This window comes from Melospiza georgiana, chromosome Z (assembly GCF_028018845.1).
Source record: "Melospiza georgiana isolate bMelGeo1 chromosome Z, bMelGeo1.pri, whole genome shotgun sequence".
In the NCBI taxonomy this organism is placed as follows: Eukaryota; Metazoa; Chordata; class Aves; order Passeriformes; family Passerellidae; genus Melospiza; species Melospiza georgiana.
This window is the reverse complement of record NC_080465.1, coordinates 10,475,944-10,499,418: the sequence shown is the minus strand read 5'-3', so window position 1 is coordinate 10,499,418 and position 23,475 is coordinate 10,475,944. Positions and strand designations below refer to the sequence as shown.

At 38.2% G+C, this 23,475-nt stretch overlaps 1 protein-coding gene across 1 annotated transcript in view; it reads right to left on the bottom strand.

Moving 5' to 3' along the window:
* SRFBP1 (serum response factor binding protein 1) overlaps positions 1 to 23,475 on the bottom strand; it is a 68,094-nt gene that overhangs the window by 18,085 nt on the left and 26,534 nt on the right. Inside the window, exon 4 of the mRNA XM_058043738.1 lies at positions 5,443 to 5,514. Coding sequence (XP_057899721.1) covers positions 5,443 to 5,514 — 72 coding nt within the window. The remainder of the gene's footprint in view (positions 1 to 5,442; positions 5,515 to 23,475) is intronic.

Below are 23,475 nucleotides of genomic sequence, written 5' to 3'. Positions count from 1 at the left end.
GTTTGTTTAGATATTTTCAACTAGGAAGTACATTTCTAAAATAAATGAAGGCAAAGATCACAAACATACATTAGGATTATCAGATGAGAGAGAAACCTTTCTATTTTCCAAAATTAAGAAATACAGATATGACTGTTCCTCTGTACATGCAGATATGTTTAATCAAAAATTCTACCTGATTCAGAACTTAGATCTTTCTTATCCTGCCACAAAGTTCAAAAGTACAAGGGTATTAATTTTGAAATTTCCTTAATAAATAAGTGTATTTAGTAGAACAATATCTTGTGTATTCCTTCAGCAAGAATGATGGCTTGTATCCATCTAGTGAGTTATTCTGGGACACCTGGTGCTCCAACTAATTACCCACTGTTAATTAAAGCCTCAAAGCTAGCAGCCTTTCATAAACTGCTTTTCACATACTGTTGGTGTGAAAAACATTTTCAACGTAAATCTAAAAAGAAGAACAAAAACTAGTATTGTGACTACTCCACCCTTGCTCACTCTTTGTTTACTAATGACAGAGAGGCTTTGAATTGATAGGCTAATCTCAGGCCATCACCTGCATAATTTAAAAAGGACATGAATCTGACAAATGCTATTTTGATAATGTGCTTGAAACACACTTTTGAAAGAAATACAATTAATACATATTTAGCCCTATAACTTTGTCATCCTTCTTCCTGTCTGTTCTGGGCAGAAACACCTTTCTAACCCCTTTCTCATGTCCGTGTTGCCCAAGGACTTCCTTAGCCCACACCAGAGACTGAGTGGATTCAAGGAGAAGTTTGGAAGGTGAAACAAAAATGGTCTTCTCACATGTGAATAAGTCAAAGTCTTGTTTGATAAATCACAGAAAACCCTTTCCTATTACTGTTAGTACTTTGGTTGGCTCCCTCATCCCAAGTTCATTTAAGCCATATAGGTAAAGTGCCGGAGATACCAAATGTACTCAACCCCAGAACTTCTAAGTGTACTATATCTTTAGGCATCCGTTAAAAAATATCTGCACCAGAAGCCACACAGCACTAAGGTCAACCCTCCAAAATCATGTTAAGCCGAGTTGTCCTCATCAGGCAGCTTAGATTTTAAATGACCAAACTCACACTGCGTACCCAGTTGCTCAGTTAAATCCTGGCATGTCTCCCTATGGCTTTTCATGAGCTGCCTGAGATCCTATTTCTAAAGCCTTTGAATTCCTTTTAAATTCCAAACAGGACAAAGTTGGTTCCTGTACATGAAGCAATCCAAAACAAGCTTGCCAGAACTTAAATTCGGGGGAAAAAAAGCTACTAATGACTTACATTTCTGGCCTACTAGTTTTTTTAAACATATTTAGAAACTGGGGCAAGCTTTTCAGTAATCTTGAGATGTGGCCCCAAAAAAGCTCTGAGGATAATAATACACTCAGTATTTGCTGTGCAGAACCCTCTTTGCAGACAAGCATCTGCATGATTCAAACACAACAGGACTTGTGCAATGCGTGGAAATACAAGACTTAATAGGAAAAAGTGGCATTCTTCTCAAGGACCACAGATTTAAGATCAGCGTAAAAGAAGGGAATATTATGCTCCTACCATTATGTGAATATTGCATCTGGAGGCAAAAAATATAGGTGGTATTTATGATCTGTGAATGCTTGTTCTGCAAGTCAGAAGCACATGCTCAATCCAATCTCTGATCATAATGTATACTGGTACTCTATTCTACACTCAATGTAAAATACAATAGTTCATTTCTGTTTCAACACTGCTCCCCAAATCAGACTGCTGCTGTATTTTGAAACGCACAGAGTTTATTCTTTAGAAAAAATAGTAAGTATTTTGACTTAAGGCAAGATGACATATTACTGCTTGTAAGCACAGTTCCATTATGCTGGAATTCTCGCATTCTCAGGTGTTTAAAACACATTTCTTTCTTATGTGCTATACACCAAAGTATGGAAGAAAAGCTAAATGAGATGCTACAGTAAGTTAGTCAACATCTGTTAGCAAAAGCAACAAAACCAACCGTGGTTATGAAGAAGGTGTTTGCAGGCAGACCAACATTCTCTTTTCTTAAGGAAACAGCCCAGATTATAAACATAATTTTGTAATAAAAACATTAATTCATATTAACTTATTTATCCTGCCTATCTTCACCTATCCAAACTACCCTAAATCCCCATTAGCAACAAGTTGAAGATAACAGTTAAGACTTTGCCAGTGCTCAGTTCAGTTTTCGGCTTGTAATGAAGAGCATTATTAGGATTAGCTTCCAATTTATAACTTCAGATTCCTGAGGCACAACACTGATGAATCAAGCTTCCCGTACACTGCGGGAATATAGCTGTGTGCAACAGTTCAAAATGCCATCACACCTGCAAATTTGAGTTTAAAATATGAGCTCTATGACATGTTTTTCTAATTTTACTAATGTCTGTCAAATATATTTGTGACAGACAATGCACAACTTGGTACAAAAAGTGTACGAGGACTTGGAGAAAATCTACAAAATACAGGATCTGTTCTTCAACAGCTATAAATAGAACCAACAATATAAAGCCTAATCAAAGTTGCGTGGTAACATTTATTACGATCTTTACAGATACAAGAGTTAGCAGTTCTCATTGGTTTTACCTCTCCTCGGCAGGTAAGAAGGGTTTAATTTCTATTTTTAGAGTGGCAGTCTAATGTTTTGGTTGAAACTATACTTGCATATGGGGATACCGGAGATTAGTTCAGGTTTGAGGATTAGAAGCATTATGGGAATTATATGGAGGGCTATGAGAAGGTGTTCTCGTGTGGAGGAGTTTTGGATTGACGTGATGTGGGATGGGAGAGTGCCTTGTTGTGTATTGTAAAAATCTAATTTTTGTATTATTGCATTGTAAAAATCCAATTTTTACAATAGGATTTATCACCTGTCGGTAACAATGGTGCTAGCTGCAGCAATATTGAGATTGATTAAAAATATTTCAGCAGACATACATAAAGAATTGTTTACCAGCTGCTTCTTGTAATGCTTTCAAAAAAAGTCTTGTGTCATGGGGCTGGTGACTCTTGCCAACACCCCCTGCAACTCGATAAATCTGATCTGCTTATTATCAATACAGCCATATTGAAATCTAAATCACAGGAACTCCCAGTAAATTGCCACCTGCTAGACACTTAGCACAATTTCACTGTACTTGACAGAAATATATGCAAACTCTTTTTAAACAGAAAAGTATGCTTAACTTTATTCTGAAAAAGTCTGGGAAACAGCAATGGAACATAAAAACTCGGTGAGGATAAGCAATTAAAAAAGTATCTTGACTACATGACCACTATGTAAAACTAATATTCAGCATTCCACAGTGAATTAAAAGCAGATTGCCTTTTGTCAATGAAAACAAACCTATTCTGAAAATGAAAACAGCCACAGGATGTTTTCCTTCAAATATTTTGAAACTCAAGTTAATGAAAAGGTAAACAATGTGGTCTGTATTTCATGAGACTACAGAATATTGCTAAGGACAGAAGATCAAATTTTTTATTATATGTTTAATGACTAACTGTGGAAAAATAAGAAATAAAATATTGGAGAATTAACTTCTGTTTAAGCACAGAAGGGATGCCTTCTTTCGCTGGGGATATGTTATGGTCAACCAAAAGCAACCAGCGAAGTTATGATATACATTGTACATATTCTTCTACTGCAAGGAGGTTAAAACCCTCTACAGATTATAAAAAGGATCAGCATCTATTCATCAGCTTGATTTGAAATATAAGTTCCATCCACTAAAAACTGTGAAACTAACAGACTTCCATTCCCTGGAAAAACTGAGCCACCAGCAGAAAGTAACAGAAAAAACAACAGATCAAAACCCCGAAACAACTCCATGCATACATGTTTTCAAGAATTAAAGCTAAATTAAAGCCTATTTTAAGACTTTAAGTAAATATGAGAAACAGTCCATCAGTCATGACTGGTATATAAATAAATAAGGAATATATAAAAATATATCGAAAATAAGATTAATTAAATTCCTTCAGCATTCTTTCAATAAAATTGCCATCTTAGAAAATAAAATTCCAACTGTGAACCTACAAACTCCTTTACTAAATAGCATCAATAATTTCATTTTGGTCCTCCTTCACTTTATGAAATCAGCATAAACCTGGTGAATTTGAATTCTTGGCAGAAGAATCTCCTACAGTTAAATGACAAAATGTCACTGAATTTAGCATCCCTCTTCAAGAATAAAATCCCTCTCCATGTGTCCTCACACACTCAAAATCTTCGTGTCTGCCCCAATTCTAATGTCACAGTAAGCAGTTTCTGACTGCCTCATCTTCACACTGGAAAATCCTGGTCAAATAAATTTAAAAGAAAAATGCTTTTAGCTTCATGCCAGTGTATCTGTGACCTTTTCCTTACTCTCTTCTATCATTAAGAGAAGGAAAAACAGTTAGGATGCTTCTACCCAAACACTTCTCCAGAAATACCGAATTCCTGTGGTATTTTCCTATTAACTTGATTTTGCTGACATAAAACATTGAAAAATTTGCTGCACATTATGCTAATAACTGAACTACATCACACAACTGTAATATGCAACAGCAGAGTTAAATTACAAACTAATGATGCCATTACAGGAGTAAATGACCCAATTCTACATTAAAACTTACCCTGTGTACAACAAACATTTCAAGTGTCAGCCTTCCTCGGTGGCCACCCATAGGAATTAAAGATAAAGTGAAAAAACCCATAAAACTTCATGCACTGACACTTTTAAACTCAGAATTGCTTTCTTGCATCAAAAATGTAACATGCTCTTTGAAAGTGGACTGCTCTCAGCCTCAGCTGCTTATTTCAACGAGCGTCTTGCACTTCTGTGTCTTAATTTAATCTCTTATGACATCTCTAGTTAGGCTGTTAATATTTGATACTGTAGCATCAGCAGGCTTCAAGAGAAACATCACACGGAAACGAAGGAGCTACAGGGGTGTTAGAATTCCACCTTTATTTCAAGTTAATGTTTGTCCTGTTTTGTTTACACATGAAAACTTCTCTCTGCATTCAGGAGTATTTAAAAGTGCCTTTTCCCAACTGCTGCTGAAAGCTTACTTAGATTGTTTATACTAATTGAAAATTAATTTATACTATAACATGTATATATACTATATAAACAAAACAAATCTATTTATAAAGACTAAGAAATCACCACTATGCTTCCTGGTATTCTGTTCTAATTACTATGGACTAGCCCACCAGACTAGTGACAATTCATACTAGACAGCTATTCATTTTTCTGTAGATATGTCCCAAAGGATAAACCTCCTCAGAAAAGGAAGATCTACAATGAAGATACAACACAACAAACAGAAAACACTGTGTCAAATCCATGTACTTGCACCCACACATGCACCTTTTCACACTGAGAGAAGCAGGGGAAGAAAAACAAAAACCAGCAAGTCTTACCTTTTTGCAGACACTTTCAAAATTAACTTCTGTCCTAAGAGCAAGTCTGGTAACTTCATCTGGTTTTATTTCCTGTAGATGAAAGATAAGTTTATTCTTCTTATGATCAGACTATATGAAGTCTAAGGTTCACCTTCCTTATAAACATTTTAATCATGGCACCTCCCTAATCTCTTAAAGGAAGAAAACCAGTTCATTATGTGGAGAATTTTTTGGTGTGTATGCAAACACTACATTTATACTGACTGACCTTCTCAAAACACTACCTTATACCTAATCTGACTATATATACTAGTGCTGAAGGCAAGAGGGATTTTTCAACAGCAATGTATGTAGGATGGGTGGTTTTATTTGCAGAAATATTGCCCATATTGTTGTACTACAAATTAACTTTGGAAGGCCTTAAATTCCCAACTTGTCTTCTGATGAAGTTACATCTTATCAATGCACATGAATATGTAAGTTAAAGACAATGAAAATGAAGCTGAGATAAAAAATACTATTTTTTTTCTAAAGAGACTGACTGAGCATGCAGTTTGCATTCCTGGACATAAGCATTTGCATTGACAGCTGAAATAGAGGAATGAAAACCCTGGACAAGTGGATTTTGTTAAAAGCTGAATATTTTACCAAACATGCCCCCATGACAGATTTCTTGCTATTTTAAGACACATGCTTTATGTAGGTTGTATTACAAAATGCTCTATTAACCTCATAAAATGAATTAATTGAACATTATTTTCCTCCTACAGCAGTGCAACAAAAAGACATGTTACATACCAGTTGTATCTCAGCCATTTTAAAAGTAGTTTAACTATTCTTATGCCAGACTCAACATCCACACATTTTGAAAAGTTAAAATTCTCTACAAAGTAGTTTAGTTCTTCTGATAGCTTTCATGTTCAGCAACTACACTGTATTTTTTAAATTCTTTCCCTGCTTAAGCATTCTTGAAACCTATTCCAATACCTTCATTTTAACTTCACTGTTAAGTTCCATATTCTATCCCTTTTCTGTTGTAAATCTGGAGCAGCCTGTACACTTCCTTACACACGATTTCAGGAAAAATCAAGTACCTTATCTTCTTATGAAAGGTCATACCTTGCATCTCAAAACCTTATGTTTTTCCTCTATCTGTATAGATAAGATACTTTACAGACACTTGCAATTTGTCTATTTAATTATCATGAATTGTGTATACTTAAAACTGTAAGCAATTACCTACTAACGGGAAAAAAGCAATAGAACTCAGTTAAATTAACAACAACAACAACAACAAAACCTCTTTTTGTGAATGTCAGAAGAGTTTCCTGACAATGAGATCTAGAACTCTGCAAAATCATCTCCCAAAGGTACTAGTGGAAGCCCAGTCACTAAGAGAACAGGATCTACACTGGAAAAACAGTGGTGGATGTAGGAAACAATCTTCTACTGGCAGATGAACAGTTGGATGACCTAATAGAGATGGAAAAGACCTATGATTCAGTTTTCCATGACTTTCCAAAGTGTTTCACAGATGGTGAAAGTAGGACGCGTTGGTTAAGTGACATGCCTACTGTCACATAGGAGGTTAGGAGTTTCAAATGAAGCTCTGTAACTCAATATTATTCATTAAATTAAGCTGTTGGTTTATAAAAAAAAGAACAAAAACACACAAAAAAAGATAATTCCTATGATCTTCATCCCAAATAAAACTGCCTATTTCCTGTCTTATTAGGATTTAAATGCTGCAACAGGGTTCAGGGCAGAGGCAGACAAACGTCAGTGATCCCTCCATGAGAATGTCAGAAGTTTAATTTTGATATGACAATACTGCAGAATTCCCAAGACATTGCAGAATCATGAATAATACTGGAGAATTAATTACACTTTGGAATGTGAAGTCATTAAAGCCACACTAAAATGCCTAGGATACAAAATGAGGCCAAGAACCTTCTGTTCAGGCTTAAATCCCCAACTTTATAAATGATCTCCTTCAGTTCTCCTAGTCTTAAGGCAAACTAAGCATTTTTGACTAAGCATTTAAACATTCTTTCACAGAAGAATATTGTTTGGTTTTGTAAATGTAGCCACACGAGTCAAGTTACTGTAATAAACACATGTTTATTCCATCTTTGTTAATGGTCAGCAGCAGACAACAAAACAGAAAAAAGAAATAATGGTATTTTTCTCAGTACAGTTTTCTCAACTTGGAGATCCACCTGACTCACAAGGAAAATCTTAGAGTTGAATATCTTTTATGGAACTGTCTTTACAATTGTGCTAAGGGATGTTATAAATGGATGCCCCCTCCAGTATCTCTGAGGCCAGTCCAGGGATTCCTCCTGCCCTGATGCTGCAGCCCAGCCCAATGTGTCCAGAGATCTGGAGGTGTCTGTTCCAGGTCCACAGATGTAGCACTTGCTTTCTCATTGACAGGTTCAACTAGCAGTGAAGCTCAGCTCTGCACTATGTAGCACTCTCAGGACCACATGAACTTCAGTAGAGCCAGCCAAGACCTCTCCCTTCTTTTCTGATCAGGACTGAAGTTCACTCCTGAGAGCATGCCACCTCCCACCCCCTCATAATGCCCAAACAAATGAGGACTTGTGGATCCCTCAGTATCAGCACAGCATATCCTTCTATCCATCTAACAGCCCTTAGCCAGGGCCATAGTTCTTGTGTCCCTCTTATGGGTCTCCCATTTGCTGGCTGGTGGCAAGTCACCAGCAGGCAGATGCATACACTCACCTTACAGGCACCAGACCAGCAAGGGCCCTCTGGCCACCTAACATCCCTTCCAAGATCACAGAACCATAGAAACACAGAATGGTTAGAAGGGGCCTTAAAGATCCTCTAGTTCCAACCCACAGCATGGGCACCCTTCCACTAGACAAGATTGCTCAGGGGCCCTTGAACATTGCCAGGGATGGGGCATCCACAGCTTTGGGTAACATGTGCCAGTGCCTCACCACCCTCACAGTAAGGAATTTATTACTATCCAACCCTAACCCATCTCAATTTAGACCTATTACCCCATGTCCTATCACTACATGCCCTTGTAAAAGTCCCTCTCCCGCACACTGCTACCCCAATTTGAGGTTTTCTAGTGAACTGCACATGCCCAAGAGACACACACGTGGGGTCAAAGCACATGAATATTAGCCAGTCAGCCTGTCCCATCAGAAGTAGCACAGGCTGTGACCAGCCGCCCAGTCCAGATGTGCCAAGAGCCTCACTCACCCCAGTCTCACTTGCAGATGCAGGTAGGACACACACTGCCTGTCTTCCTTGAGGGTCTATCTGTTACTGCCCCTGTGCCTGGAGCTGAGACCCCCACCCACTGCTGCTGAGACGACAGGCCTGGGGCACCTACACTCCTGCCCTGACTCCTGCTGCCGGCCCCATACCCTCAGCAGCTGGCACCTAGTCCTCACAGCACTTGCAGGCAGGGGACAAAGAGGTGAAATTACAAACTGGTAAGAAAAGAAAAAAAATGTCAAGATGACACTGGGAAGAGGTGGCAAAGGCGTGGCAGCAGTAGGACCAGCCTGACTCAATTTCTCCAACAGTGTTGGGACTGATGCTCCTCCAATCATTCACTGCCCAGGCACAGTTGCTCCAGTGGGGAGTGGAGCACTGTCAGGAGAACTGACCTGTCAGCCAGCTGGGATCCTGGCTGCAGGCAGAGGACCAGGCCTTGGCCTGATATTAAGATAAATAAACAGGGTGTGAAAAACTATTGGACATAAGAAAACTGCTGGATGTGACAGACAATGCAAGAAGCTGCAGAGTGGGTGTACAGACCATCACAGCAGAGTTACACAAAAACCAGACAAGCTCCATGGAAAGGTGGAATACAGGGCAGACTTCAGGGGTGGACATCTTGCAAGGTACTAAGGTAACTGAACTATTAATAGTGCATGAAGCCAACATTGCATACAAAGTTACACTGAAACACCAACAGTGAAACACAAAATTTGCGGAAAAAGTAACTATGGGTGGGCAAAGGCTGGCCAGGGCTGGGAAAAGTGAGCACTGGGGCATAGGAAGGGGCAGCTGTGGGGCAGGCAGTCATCTCTGAACACAGTATGGAGGCAGCGAGCTCACCCCAGTACTTACAGAGACTTGGAATGGCAATCTTGGGAAATTTTATTTTTTAATAGACCTTAGGTGTCTTACGCAGAAAGACAAGACTATGTTGAAGAGAAGTATGTCAAGAGTAAACAGTATGTGAAAATAAGACTTCATGCTTATATTGATTGTGGCTGCTCAGACGACACTTTATCCAAGTGATACTGTGTAAGATAGAGGTTCTAACCTAAAAGGCATGGAAATGTATTGAATAGTCTATTGAATAGTCTCTGGAAGACAGCAAAACCAAAAAACTTGCTGTCAAACGATGCTTCAACACATCTCAGAAACGCAAGATTTTTCACACAAAAATGTATTCCCAGCTATGCTGTCTCAGGCAGTTTTAGATAACTCAGGAAAAAACCCCAGGCTGCCAGTGGCCTGTGGAAGCAATTTAAGAGCCCTCAGACTACTAAAAAGACACAATTTCAATTTTGTTTTGACTAGTATCTTTTGTTCACCTTTATCATAAAATCCATTACTTCTCCTCTTTATTTTTTCAAATTTTCTTAGCTGTGCAAGTTTTAGACTCTTCCATATGAAAAGATAATTTTCACCATAAAGTGCTGAAACTTCTACAAAAAATAAGTAATATAATCAAGGTATATAGTAATAGAACACCCTTACCAAAAGCCGTATTTCTGGCGAAATCTCAGCTATAGTTTGCTACCCATTTAATACACTTTCAGCTTTTAAAACATAACCATAATCTTCACTCTTAAACCTGTGTTTGAGACTACTTCCTCACAAAGTTTCTTATATTTTTCCAGAGCATTCAGTCTGATTTTGCTACTTTCTGCCATTTTTCTAGGTTGATTTGTGAGGAGAAAGGTATAAAAGAAGAAATTCCAGAACACTTTTTAGGCTTTTTTTTCACCTACAATTTAATCCCTATATGTCTTCTTTTCATAACTAATTTGCTCCCCTAAGTCTTTAGAAGTTCAGTATTTTAGTTATTCAGAACAAAATAGCCTTAGACTTATGGGTAAGTATTACCATTTTGAAAATACACAAAAATGGGATATCTTCAAAGTAATGAAATAAATCAGCAATGTCTCATCTGAAAGCTTATCCAGCTTCCAAAAAGGAACTAAATCCATTATAAAAGCAGAATTTTTTTTTAAGTTAGGAAGGCATGTTTTCCAGAAATGCAATGCTCTGATTATTATCAAACTGATTATGAAGAAAAAGAATACCTTCTTCCCCCAGCAGTTTATAAATCCAAATCCCTTGTCAGTAGCTGTGACCTAAATACATACACAAGAATTTCCATTGTAAGTCGCATTAGTGTACCACCACACCAAAGTAAAAGGCACTCTGCCTATATAAAAAAAGAAAATTAATAAATCCTAAACTTATCTCCCAAAGTCCCCATTTTACTAGATGTACAACCAAGACGAAAAGTACCACCAGAATAAGAATTTAGATAAAATTAATAAAGAGAGTTAAAAAAAAAAGGTCTGGTAGGCAAAATATGACATAGTCTAGTTAAGTGTGGCATAAGCTTGTAAGCAGGTTTATTAAACAAATCAGTGCTACACTGACTTACCTGCTTTATTATAAAATCCCTATATCTCCATGTAATTTTATCACAGACAAAGCTAAGCATTTTCATGTAGATGCTTGACTTACTGCCAGTGTTTATAAACTATTAGGAAAACACCTCTCAATATCCCTTCTGAGTAGTTAGATATCCTGAACTTCATCTACAGAATAAAAGTTTCAAGATATGTAAGGTGTCTAAGCATTTGTATTTGCTCTCATTTTTTAACTACAACTTTTAAAACAGGAATAAAATGGGAGGCAGTATCTTTCTTGGTAATATTGCACAGAAGAAGAGAAGGCTGATCCTAGACAAAGAGTCTGTAGCCTTAGCCCTGGAAATTTCATCTTCCATTTGGCTTTAGTTTTTTCCTCAATGGAATCCAGGCAATCCAGGTCACTCTCATCTTTATCCATCACCTGTAAATTACATAAAATCCTTCCAGAGAGGCCTGCTGATTTGTCCCAAATTTCCCTAACTGCACTCTGATGATAGGTAAACTCAGAACACTGTACTTGCTACTTGTTTGCAACTGCACCTTCTACAGTAAAGCATTTTTCACCTAATAACTCACTTTTAATGATTTCCTGCTTTGCTGACTGTGACAGTTCCCAGTAAAAATTTATCCTTCCAGCCGAATGACAATGTGAGAATGCCCAAATGGTGCAATTGTTCAATTTATTTTACTTGGTGCAAAGAAACAGATTGGATAATCATTAAGATGCTGCATTCATTGCATTTATAAAGCAATTCTAGAAAGACCTTCCATTGCCTCCTTTTGCAGCAGGCACATCTGTGGGTGTGAAAGCACTAAATGAGGAGCTTCCTGCTGAGAAGGACTGAGGTTTTCAATCCACAGGTGAGAATCCAGGGGGGTCCCGTAACAGTCTCATGAGAGGTAGACTGATTTGACAGAAGTCCAGGATAGTGCTGTTAGGAACATCTACATCACAGGTCTGAAGCTGACTGATGTCCAGAAAATGTCCAAAAAGTCACTTGTTAAGAATACTATAATCCTTCATTAATCTAGTATATACCTATGCATCTCCATGCTAAAAACTTTCCTGTTAGTTTTTTTTTAACTGTCATTGGGGAAAAAACCTGCACCCACTCATCCTGAAAGCATCAGCTGACTCACTGGCCCGTGCAGCTGAAATGAGGACTAGTTCTTGGAGTTCTTGGGTGAACCACACTTGGGGCTCAGGGCAGAGGATGTGCTGGGAAACTTCAGCACTTCAGCTCTCCTCTGCCACCACAATCCACTCATACCACATAGGCAAGGGCCTTGCTGTGCCTACTAAGACAGTTAATGCTGGATTTAAATAAAATGCCATTAAACCCATTTATTTTTAATACTTGAGAAAGACAGAAACATCTACAAAGTTCTTAGGAAAAGAAATAAAAGATGAGTTTTACCTAATTTGCTCACACTAAAGTAAAAGGATCTCTCTACCTCATTCTGTCTGACTTGCCATTCTTCCTGGCAAGACAACACCTAGGATTTTCAATGTTTGTGCACCTTTTTGCCAGAGCCTACACCTTTCAAATAGAAAAAATAAAATAATCTATTTTTGGGAGCTATATTCAGGATTTCTTAGGTGACTCACCAGCATAAATTCTTGCTTTTCAAATTACAGAAGAACACAAAATCTAAATGGTGCTATCATGTAAATCTTCTTAAAAACACAGGACTCTACTGTCTGGTAAGAGACCATAAAAGATAGTAACTAACCACTGTGGGGTGCATGTGTTTGCGAAGATCTTTTTATCTAATGCAATGTAATATAGTGACAAAGTAAAGACTGTCTGTTGAGGCACATGTGCACTCAAAACCAAAACAAATCAGCATTATTACTAATGTACTCTTTATTCTAAGAAAATTAGATGCCACATTACAACGGAGGTAGGAATGTCTTTCCGACTAACAATGCTCTGCGTGTTGTGGAAGCTTCTCAAAGCTTTATCAAAGACACGTATGTACTAGCGGATTTCAAATAGAAATCTAATAGTACTTGATTAAATACTATTTCAGAATTTTGCACGTATTCAGAAACAAATAAATAACTTCAAGAAGTTAGCCTTTGCTAAAGCTTAAAGTCAACGCAGCAAGTCTGATAAATGCCCAAAAATATATGTATGTAGAAATGTAGCTTTCGGTGGAAGTCAAGTTTTACTGTACATACCTGTGTCACAAAGGACAGACAACTCAGCAAAGCAAGAGCACAGTAAGAAAAATTATTCCACTGATTTTTTTTTATTTGTTTCACCAGTATAGCCAACAAAGCTTTTGCCAGTGACCTGACTGGATGATTTGGTTCTGTATCACCTTATACTGAAAACAGAAGTTATATCCAGTAGAAATGAAGACATTCTCTCTCTAATTGAAGAGACAGGTTAAGTGAATTATAATTCAAATACATTCCCTTGTATCACTTGGGTTCAAGATTATTATGATGTTCAAAAGTAATTATAGCATTTTTAATTAATAACTTATCTAAGATCTGTATTACAAAGAGGAAGAAAAGCATAAGAAGAAATGGTTCTACAGTTTCTATTTTCCTGATGTATGCACCAAAGACATTTAATGTATTTTTAATGACTTTGCATGTTTTATCTACTGCCTAAAATTTTCAGAAGTTGTATTGAATTTTATGTTGCTTTAACTGATCTTTGATTTTAACATAAGATATCTCAAAATAAAAAAGTAATCTTTCTTGAAATCATTAATTTTCAACCTTGTTGGGTTAATAACAACTTGGGAGAGAAATATCACAAAACAGATTAAGAAAAAAATGGTAAAATTTAATTCATATTTTAAAATAACAAAACCAAAGACAGCACTAGAGGAAATTACCAGAATACAACTTCCCAAGAAAATCAGAAGATCAGGAATCACCTCACTTTAGATGAACGAAGGACAATTGATTTTGATGCAAATTAACTATTCCTAACCAGTCAAAAAAAACCCCAAAAAAACAACTCCAAAATCACAGTTAATCATTGGGAATTTAAGAATGTATTTCAAGAGGAACTTGTCTAGCAATTGTTCTTTTTGTAAACTATACTGGTGTCAGGTTTTTGCTGGCACCAGTTTTAAACATTACTAAATGTCTACAGTATTGCTGTCTCAGTTTAGATCCAAGTGAAATTCAATGTCAACCTGTGAATTTTCATCTAATATGTTTCACAATACAAAATTTTATAGTTTTCTGGGTTTGTTGTTTTCTAGAAAATTAAAGCTACAAAAATACCTATCTAACCAATCGACACCACGTTCGCATAAACACAAACAGTTTTGCACAAATGGTTACCTTCCTCGAGCTAAATGCCCTCATTCTTCTATGTGCATAACCTCTTCTAAAAGAAGAAAAAGCAGGTGAGGGAAAGAGTATTTATTCATTCTTTAATAACAAAACAAAATTAATAAAACAACTCCCCAAAAGAACACTTAACATGGCTAATTGTTTGAGCTCTTGTAAAACACCCAAACTTTATTTGGCAAGTATAAGCCACTCTTTTCTGCCACGTTTATAAACTAATTTAATATTTCAAGAGGTATGCAAGTCAAATGCCAGCAATTACATCAGTCTACTGAGATGAACACTGTGAACTTGGCATTTTATTCTGTCAATTAGATTAAACGAATTGTTTCATTTTGGAGGTTCACATCTGATTCAGTAGTTACATTCAGAGAGCAGCCACTATTTTCACCTCAGCATACAGAAAGCAATTAGCAAGTCTGCAATCTTGTGACAATTTCAGAAGTAGAAGGTATCATGAAAGTAAACTACAATTACAAGCATATAAAAATGACAAAAAAGAGAAGCAAAACAAGCTTAGAAGCACAGCAAGCATGATGCCAAAAATTATCATTATTTGAATGTTCCTTTTTCTTCAAACATCCCTTAGTTCTGAATGTCAGTGCTCCCTTGCACTGTAATGCAATCTGCATTTTCATGGTACTGACACACTTTGTTCCACAGTGCTTTCCTAACATTAAAATAACAACCACATGCGACTTGAGGGTTAACATATTTCCAAGCAGCCCTGCGCTGGCTGGAAGCATCGGGGGTTTAGAGTTACTATCCGCGGTATTCGGTGCAGCTGCCAGTAGCAGCAGCAGCTGCCAGCAGCATGGCTGTAGTGAGCACGGCAGGCAGGAAGGCGGGAAAGCAGGCGGGAAGGCAGGCGGGAAGGCAGGCGGGAAGGCAGGCGGGAAGGCAGGCGGGAAGGCAGGCGGGAAGGCAGGCGGGCGGGAAGGCAGGCGGGCGGGAAGGCAGGCGGGCGGGAAGGCAGGCGGGCGGGAAGGCAGGCAGGCGGGAAGGCAGGAAGCAGGCGGGAAGGCAGGAAGCAGGCGGGAAGGCAGGAAGCAGGCGGGAAGGCGGGCAGGCAGAAAGGCGGGCAGGAAGGAAGGCGGGCAGGAAGGAAGGCGGGCAGGAAGGAAGGCGGGCAGGAAGGAAGGCGGGCAGGAAGGAAGGCGGGCAGGAAGGAAGGCGGGCAGGCAGGAAGGCGGGCAGGCAGGAAGGCGGGCGGGCAGGCAGGCAGGAAGGCGGGCGGGCAGGAAGGCAGGAAGGCGGGCGGGCAGGAAGGCGGGCAGGAAGGCAGCACCATCGTCCAGGAGAGGGCGCGGGGTTCCCCTGGCGAGGCGTCACCGAGGCAGCCAGTGAAAGGACGCACTAGATGCTCACAGCATTCCCCAGCAACAAGATAGTGACTGACAAATGGGTGCGATCCATGTAATAACTCCCACCCACTACGGTTGGGTTTGAAATCTGAGACGGAAACAGAAACAAATAGTGGGGACAGAAGAACCCGTGAAGCAGAAGTACGTGAATACACAGACCCCGTGTGCACAACCCTTTTGTCTGCTTCCAGAGGGCATAAGAGTTCAAAGATTAGACACCGTGCAGGAAAAAACGAACTTCTTGTTTTTATTCCTTTTCCCAGTATGCACTGTCTCCAGGAGAATTACTCCTCCTCCAGTCCTTTCTTCAAGCTCCACAGAGGAAAAAATAAATTAGTTTTTGTCCTTTCCTGGAGATCTTGAAACTTCCGCAACAGAAACCTGTCACCTGATTAGCCCAGGATAAGGAGTAATGGTGGAAAGTAACAAAAAAAGGTTTTGGTTTTAATACAAGCAGATTTTTAAACAGGCTGTTAAAACCACCTCAGAAAAACACTGGTACACAAGATCTATCCAGGACAAATACGTGAATTGTGTAGAACTCCAGCATCAGTAGTTCACCTTATATCCTGGAGAATCCTCCTCTGATTTTTTTCCACCTTATGCACATGCTGTGCCATATATGATCAATCTTGACACTCTTCTTTATACTTTTACTAGATTATTTGGTTGCGTTTCCATACACAAAGATGATTTATGCAGTATACAGTAAAACAATTTTAATAGGAACAGACTGTCTTCTGTTTGAAGACAAGGCAGAGCAATCTAGTATTTTCATAGATATATATGGTAACTCTGATATCCACCTCCTAGTGGTGTCGCCAAAAGCCAATTTCTTTCAATCTAGTAAAAATGAAGTACTGGAAATGTAATTCTCACCACCACCACAAGTACTACTTAGCATTTACTACCATTGAATTTCTTCAGTCATTTAGCTGCCCAGCTGATCAGTTCTGCAGTGTCTTAAGTATTAGTATCTTCATTACCTCAAAATTCTGGAATCATCAAGCTCTGTCATTCATTCACTTTTTCTGAATCATTTCCAGCACTGATCTGCACAAAACTCCACTGTTAGCTTTCCAACACTACAAAAGCCAAGCATTTATTCTTCTCTTTCGCTTGCTATGTTTAACTCTATGACTAAAAGGAGAAAATTCATATTCAGGAACAACTTAAAAAAACCCCAACAAACTAAAGCCACATAAAACCACTAGAGGCTTTGGTGAAAGCAGGACAATGGCTTTTTTTCATAATATTAAACAATGTAAAGACTAAACCAACAATATGTACTACGTATTTACTCCTTCAAAGACCTCCCACTGATTTGCAAGGCATGACTTTCATCTCGTAAAGGCACCAATATTCTACCTCTTCCTATTGATCTATATGTTCACTAAATCCTCACCTAAATAAAAGTGCCCATACATCTGTGCAGCACTGAAGTCATATTTAAATTAGCATTACATTCCCAAGAGACTTCATTTTTTTTTTTTTTAAGCAGGAAGTAGCCATGGGGGAAATAAGATTTTACACACAAAAGCATCAGTTGGAAGTCATAGCAGCTGCAGCTGCCATTCTGAATTAATTAATTTCCAAGTGACTATAAAGATATTTAGAGTAATCTCCAACTTCTTTCCCCCTCCCACTACAAACCCTTCAAATGATCTCATTTCTGTGGAAAATTTCTTCAGAAGAAAGAGGACAAAAAAGAACAGTTGATTAAGGATATTCAGACAGTTTAGTATTTATCCACCATACTAAGAAGATTCACTGTTGATTGCAGGTATTATTCTTCGCTTCTCCAGAATAAATTAAGTACAAAGACCAGCTAGTATACAGCAAGAAGTTAATTAGAATTGTCTCAGAGATCTCACAACAACCACAATACCTCAGCACAGGATCATCAAAATACAAAGCAAAAGTATGCAGTACATACAGAAATGTTCTTTATTTAGGTTCTCATGAATTACGGAGACATTTAAGAAAAGGCCCAAACTGGTTAAGTAAAGTGAAATGCATGTTGGGATCATGAAAGAAGTCAAAAGTACAAAAAAAAAATCTATTTTGAACACACATAAACATTTTCAAAATGAGTGCAGAAACAAGCTGACCTTTCTGTCATTATTTCGATTAATACTAAGTCTTTTTTTGCTGTCACTCATTTTCACATAAAGGCATACAAGTTGCATTTTTTTAATATTATTGCAAAGGTTGCCTCTTTTTTAAAATAAACAATGAAAATACATAGAATTCAGAAAAGAGATGAAGTCTCATCTGCAAGTCTTATTTTTTCAAAAAATGAAAATGTCTTATTTTGCATCCTTACAAAAAATGAGAGTGTAAAATTCTTATGCAAGACTTCATTAGGAAAAGCTTCATCTGCAAGCTATATTTTTAAGTCAGTTGACAACCTGCACTTAGAACGTACTCTAATATTTTCCTTAAGATGTCTCAAATCCAACAAAAAGCCGCCTTTGTGATCTGTTTTGACTTTGCAACAAGGAATCTAATGCATAAGAAAAGAACCACAATAGCTGCTTCTACTTAAGTATCTAGTCAACAATAAAGTTTTCAAAATGAAGCTGATGATGTTTTTACTGACTTTTATTTTTAAGACATGCAGCCCATTTTTTTAATGTAATCCAGGACAGTATCTCAGCACGTTAAAAAAGCCAAAGAACTTCTACTATCATAATGTAGTAAAACAGTAAGAATGGCTGTCAGCTATTTCCTTCCTTCAAATTAAAACTGTATAGTAGAACATCCCACACTAATTTTTCTGTCGGTCTTTCTCACAATTTTAAGTATTTTTTTATGCTTGCTATCTAGGAAAAAAACAAAAAAGGAAAGTATCATATCCTACAGTATTCTCATATTGAGACTGCCCATTCAACATACTTTGACCCTGCAAGAGAAGCAACTACGAGACTAGCTTAGGAAAACAGTTAAGAATATTAAGTATGGAGTTTCTCATTTTAGCATAAATATGAATGGAAGCAATGTATCAGTGAAAAGAGTATGAAATGCTATAAAGATTAATAACAGAACTCAGCCACTGATTATACTAATCTTCCTCCTCACTATTTTGAGAATCAAAAAAGGCTGTAAGTAGGAATATTCAAACGAAGTGGATACATTGAGGAGACATGTAGGCTCCTGATGAGGCATTCCTTCCTCATTCTTATTCATAAATTTAAAAAAACCCCATTATTAAATAGCTCACCTTTTCCCATAGTTCCACACTGAGCTGTAGACTCTTATCTTCCTTTAGCCTTACTTCTGCTGCAGTGTAGGTACAGAATCCATTCCTACAGAGCTTCACATTCCTCACTAATTGAAAATCCATCAGAATTTCGTATTTACTAACATCATCTCTGCACATCATCACCGCAGTGTCTTCCACATTCATCACAGGCTGTCTGTTCTTGCTTTCACCTCTGGTGGATTTTCTGTTTCATTCAGTGTTTGGGCACTTTTTATCCACACCACCTTTTTCTCCATTATGTCAAATGGTCTTTAGATTGTGTTCCCTACTTGGGAGAGCTTTTACTTCAACCTTAACATAATTTTAGATAGCCACTGAACTAATATGCAGTTTTTAAACATAAATAATACTCCCTAGTAAGGCATATGTTGTCCAGAACAGCCATGAACTGCTGCTGGCAAAGTAGAATGTGCTGTTGAGAGCACAAGCAGCAAACTTTTGTGTTTCCAACAGTGCCTGACTCCTCACACATCTATGTCTGGCCAATGCACACATGGATATATATCTGCCACTCAAAGCCCCACGCTTCCTGCATTACTGTCAAAGAATGCATCACCATGGATGGAAAGATACCTGCACCAAAGCAAGGATCTGGACTGCTCCACTGAAGGAGGGCTGAATAACTAAGTTCTACCCCTTCTTCCTTCCCTGAAATCGTCCTCAAGTGGCATCTGGCCCACACCATGGTGGAAGCTGAACCACCCGTGCCTCTGCCTTTTATTGAGAAGCATGAAGAACTGCTCCTAGGCTGACTACACTGAAGTTCAAGCAATTCCCATTACTCTTACAAAAACTTTTAAAGACTGAAGATTCTACAACACTAGGATGAATGTTTTCTATCTATTTTAAAAGAAAATATGCAAGACTGTAGGAAACACATGCCAGGAGGAAAAAAAGCAAAAAAGTGCATTTGTTTCCACTCTGACTTAAAACAATTTTACAGTGAGGTGTTAACTGAAAGCCAGGTTACACAAGATGGAACCATTAACCAAGAAAGAACACAATACTGCTAGAAGAAAATGACAGTAGTTAGTACAGATACAAAGATTTACAAAAAAGACTAGAATTTTAGGATATAAAAATTCCATGCAAAAAGGCCATACAAGAAGAAAGACCTACCAAGGTCTTAAAGCTGACGTACTACAAAAATCATCAGTTACCCAGCCCTGTCCTCAACCTCATCACTATTCCACACCTATTACTTTCAGGAAATTGAATGACTGTTGTTCCAAGGACAATAAATGTGAAAATAACCTTCAAACTGAGGTTCTACTTCTATAAAATAATTTGGCTCTCAAAACCATAGTATTTAAGTCTACTTCTGTTAACATCTTGCTGGAATATAAAACTAATAAAATAATGTAAAGCGTTATTTTTTCCTTTATCTCTTTTACTGAATTCATTATTCTGTGATAAATACTGTGGTTTAAGTGTACTAAAATCACTCATTGTATTAACTAATCTGTTTCTCCAGTGATAATTTTCAGGACAGAGAACATATCTTTCCAAGACACTTGAATAGGGAAACCAACTGCAGCTCATTCCTGACAAATGGGAAGCATTTTCCCTTTAAGCACTGCAAATTGCCTTTTGTCCATATTTTCTCAATGGGCATGCATCGCCCAAACATGATATAGCAACATCTTGCGATATCATGATAAGATTTTTGTTGCAAGATGACAAGATAATGACAAGATTTTTGTTGCAATATAAAGGCAAAAGTATACCTAGACACCTGGTAAGGGAACAACTATTATATTAAGATCTTTTCTCAGCAAGAAATTCCAACAACTCAAGGTAAGATACACATTGCTAAGAAATCACTGGACAATCTGTTATTTTTGTGTCAAGAAACTTTCAAAAAATAAGAGCTTCTTAAACATAGAAAGCAGTACTCTACCATGGATAATTAATCCATTTTGATAGTATCCTCAAGCCTGACAAACAAGTAAAAAAGTATCCGTAAGTATACAGAATTTAACATTTCAGAGAAGTCTAAAAGGATCATACCATTCTTTTCCCCCATCTTTCATGAATTCTGGAATAAATATTTGTACAGTTTTGGAAAAATGAAAACTCAAGAACTCAAAAAACAGTGTATTATTCCAATAGCTTTGAGAACTCGTGCAATTAACCCAGTTCCTGCATCCATGTAGCTGGAACTTTAACTGCTCTCATTTCTCACAGTGTTTACATTGATTGTTGTGCCTGAGACACTTTTAATTGTATTTTCCGGTTAAGATTTTTTTATTCTTTAGTTCTAACAATGAGAATATAGAGAATAAAATATTTAAATACCATTCTAACAATAATACAATATATACTATTTGCAAATTCAAGTAACAAAAGGTTTTTCATCACAGCCCAGCACCAACAATTCATAGATTTTCATTATATATGCAGAATTGTGCATGCGCAACTATGTAGAGCATATTAAAAAAGACATGGACACTCTATTAAAAAAAGTGAAAGCATTTTATACCATCTCACTTCGAGGAAACAGGGTGTTTAAAGTGATATTATGTCAGCACTGTCTGCTCACAATTTATTTGAGGACAGGAAAACAGCATCCCTGAGAGTCAGTAATACAACTGCAAGTACAGTAAGCGTTTTGTCCTTCCTGTTGTATCAGACTGTAGTTAGTAGAGATACAAACTAGAAAAAGAAGAAGAGAAGTTAAAGAACGTTAAAATCCAGAAAAGATCTAGAAAGAGAATTTAAAATCTTGTAACTGAAAGTTCAAATTTGTTTTATTCACAGAAATCCTGCTGAGCTGCAGGCTCAAAAAATTTACAGGCAGCTGAACTGAGAAACGTAATTCTTAAAGCAAAGAATTGTCCCTGATTAGTATTTCAAACCATTAGATTTTTTTTTTTCTGAGTAAGAGAAACTTAAGCCATTGGATTAAAAACTTCAGCAAACAGACAACTGTGTCAAGGTTGCAGACATTCAGTCTTTCTTCCCTAAGACTGAACCCAACTCCCTGTAAAATGGAATCCATCAATAATGTCTTCTGAGGTCATCAGAACATATATAGTCCTTCCAAAGACTTTGCTGCCAACAGTCTTCAGGTGGCTCTTTTTTTTTTCCTGGATATATGATAAGGAGAAAGGAGGTCTGGGTCTGTTTTCGATGATGGAAGAAAAAGGACTGATGTTTGGAAAGAGGCATCTTTGTGTATTGGTTTAACACAATCACAGAATCACAGAATTTTCAAGACTGGAAGAGACCTATAAGATCATCTAGTCCAGCCGATGTTCTAACTGTTCAACTAGATCATGGCAGCAAGTGCCACATCCAGTCTTTTTTTGAATTCTTCAAGGGATGATGCCTCCACCACCTCACTGGGTAAATGATTCCAGTTTCTGACCACTCTTTCTGTGAAGTATTTCCTTCTTACTTCTAACTTACATCTACCTTGACGCAACTTGAGACTGTGTCCGCCTTTAGTGGGGATGGGGAAAGCCACAGAAGCATCTTCTGAGAGCAGCTCCATAAAGTTTCTACTATGCCCAGAGAAGCCAATCCCTAAAGGCTCTAATGACAGACGTATTGTTGACCCAATTAGTGAAGTTGGTAACACCTCTGCAATGACATATTTAAGAAGGCAAAACCCACACTCAGTCTTTGCTCTTCTTCCACGGGGTGGGGAGGTGCTGGGGCCATGCAGCACGGCCCCTCGGCACAGCTCGCCGTGAACTCTGCCTGCTGAGCTGCTTCCAGCCAGCCACGCTGCAGGCACGAGGGCAGTGGGGGCAGCAGCGGCTTCTCCTTTTCACCGCCCCACATGAAGAGAGGTGCCAAACGGTGCCAGCATCGCGGCAGCTGGCACAGCCCATGCACTGCCAGTGGGGCGCACGTGTCTGACAGCGAGGGGCATAATGAGCAATTCCTCGATACAGAGCCCAGGCGAGATCAACCTTTCAGCACTGCAAAATCCTGTGAGAACTTTTCAATTGACAGAACTTGAGAACAAACCAACCTGCAGACAACAATTTTCTTCCAAGCCAGAGAAAAGGAAAAGGTGAGGACACATGAGGAGAACAACATGGTAACACTAAGGTTGCAGTGAACAGAGGGAGGGAGAGGAGGTGTTCCAAATGTCGGAGCTGAGATTTTTTTCCAAGCTATGGCAAGGACTATAATACAACAAACTGTTTCCTGGTAACTCAGGAAGTGCATGGGAGATCCAGAGAACCATTTGCAGCCTGTGAGAAACAGTTGTCATGCTGGAGCAGGTGCATGCTGAAAAGCTGTATAGGAAATACATAGGAATAGGAAACCAGAACAGAGAGCGTAGACCCTTGCTTGCAGAGACTGAGAAACCTTGCTTCCGAACTAGAGCAGCTTATCCTTCAAAGACTTACATATACCCCATGAACTAATATGACCCACACCATGTAGTTTGGGAAAACTCTTTTGCCTGGG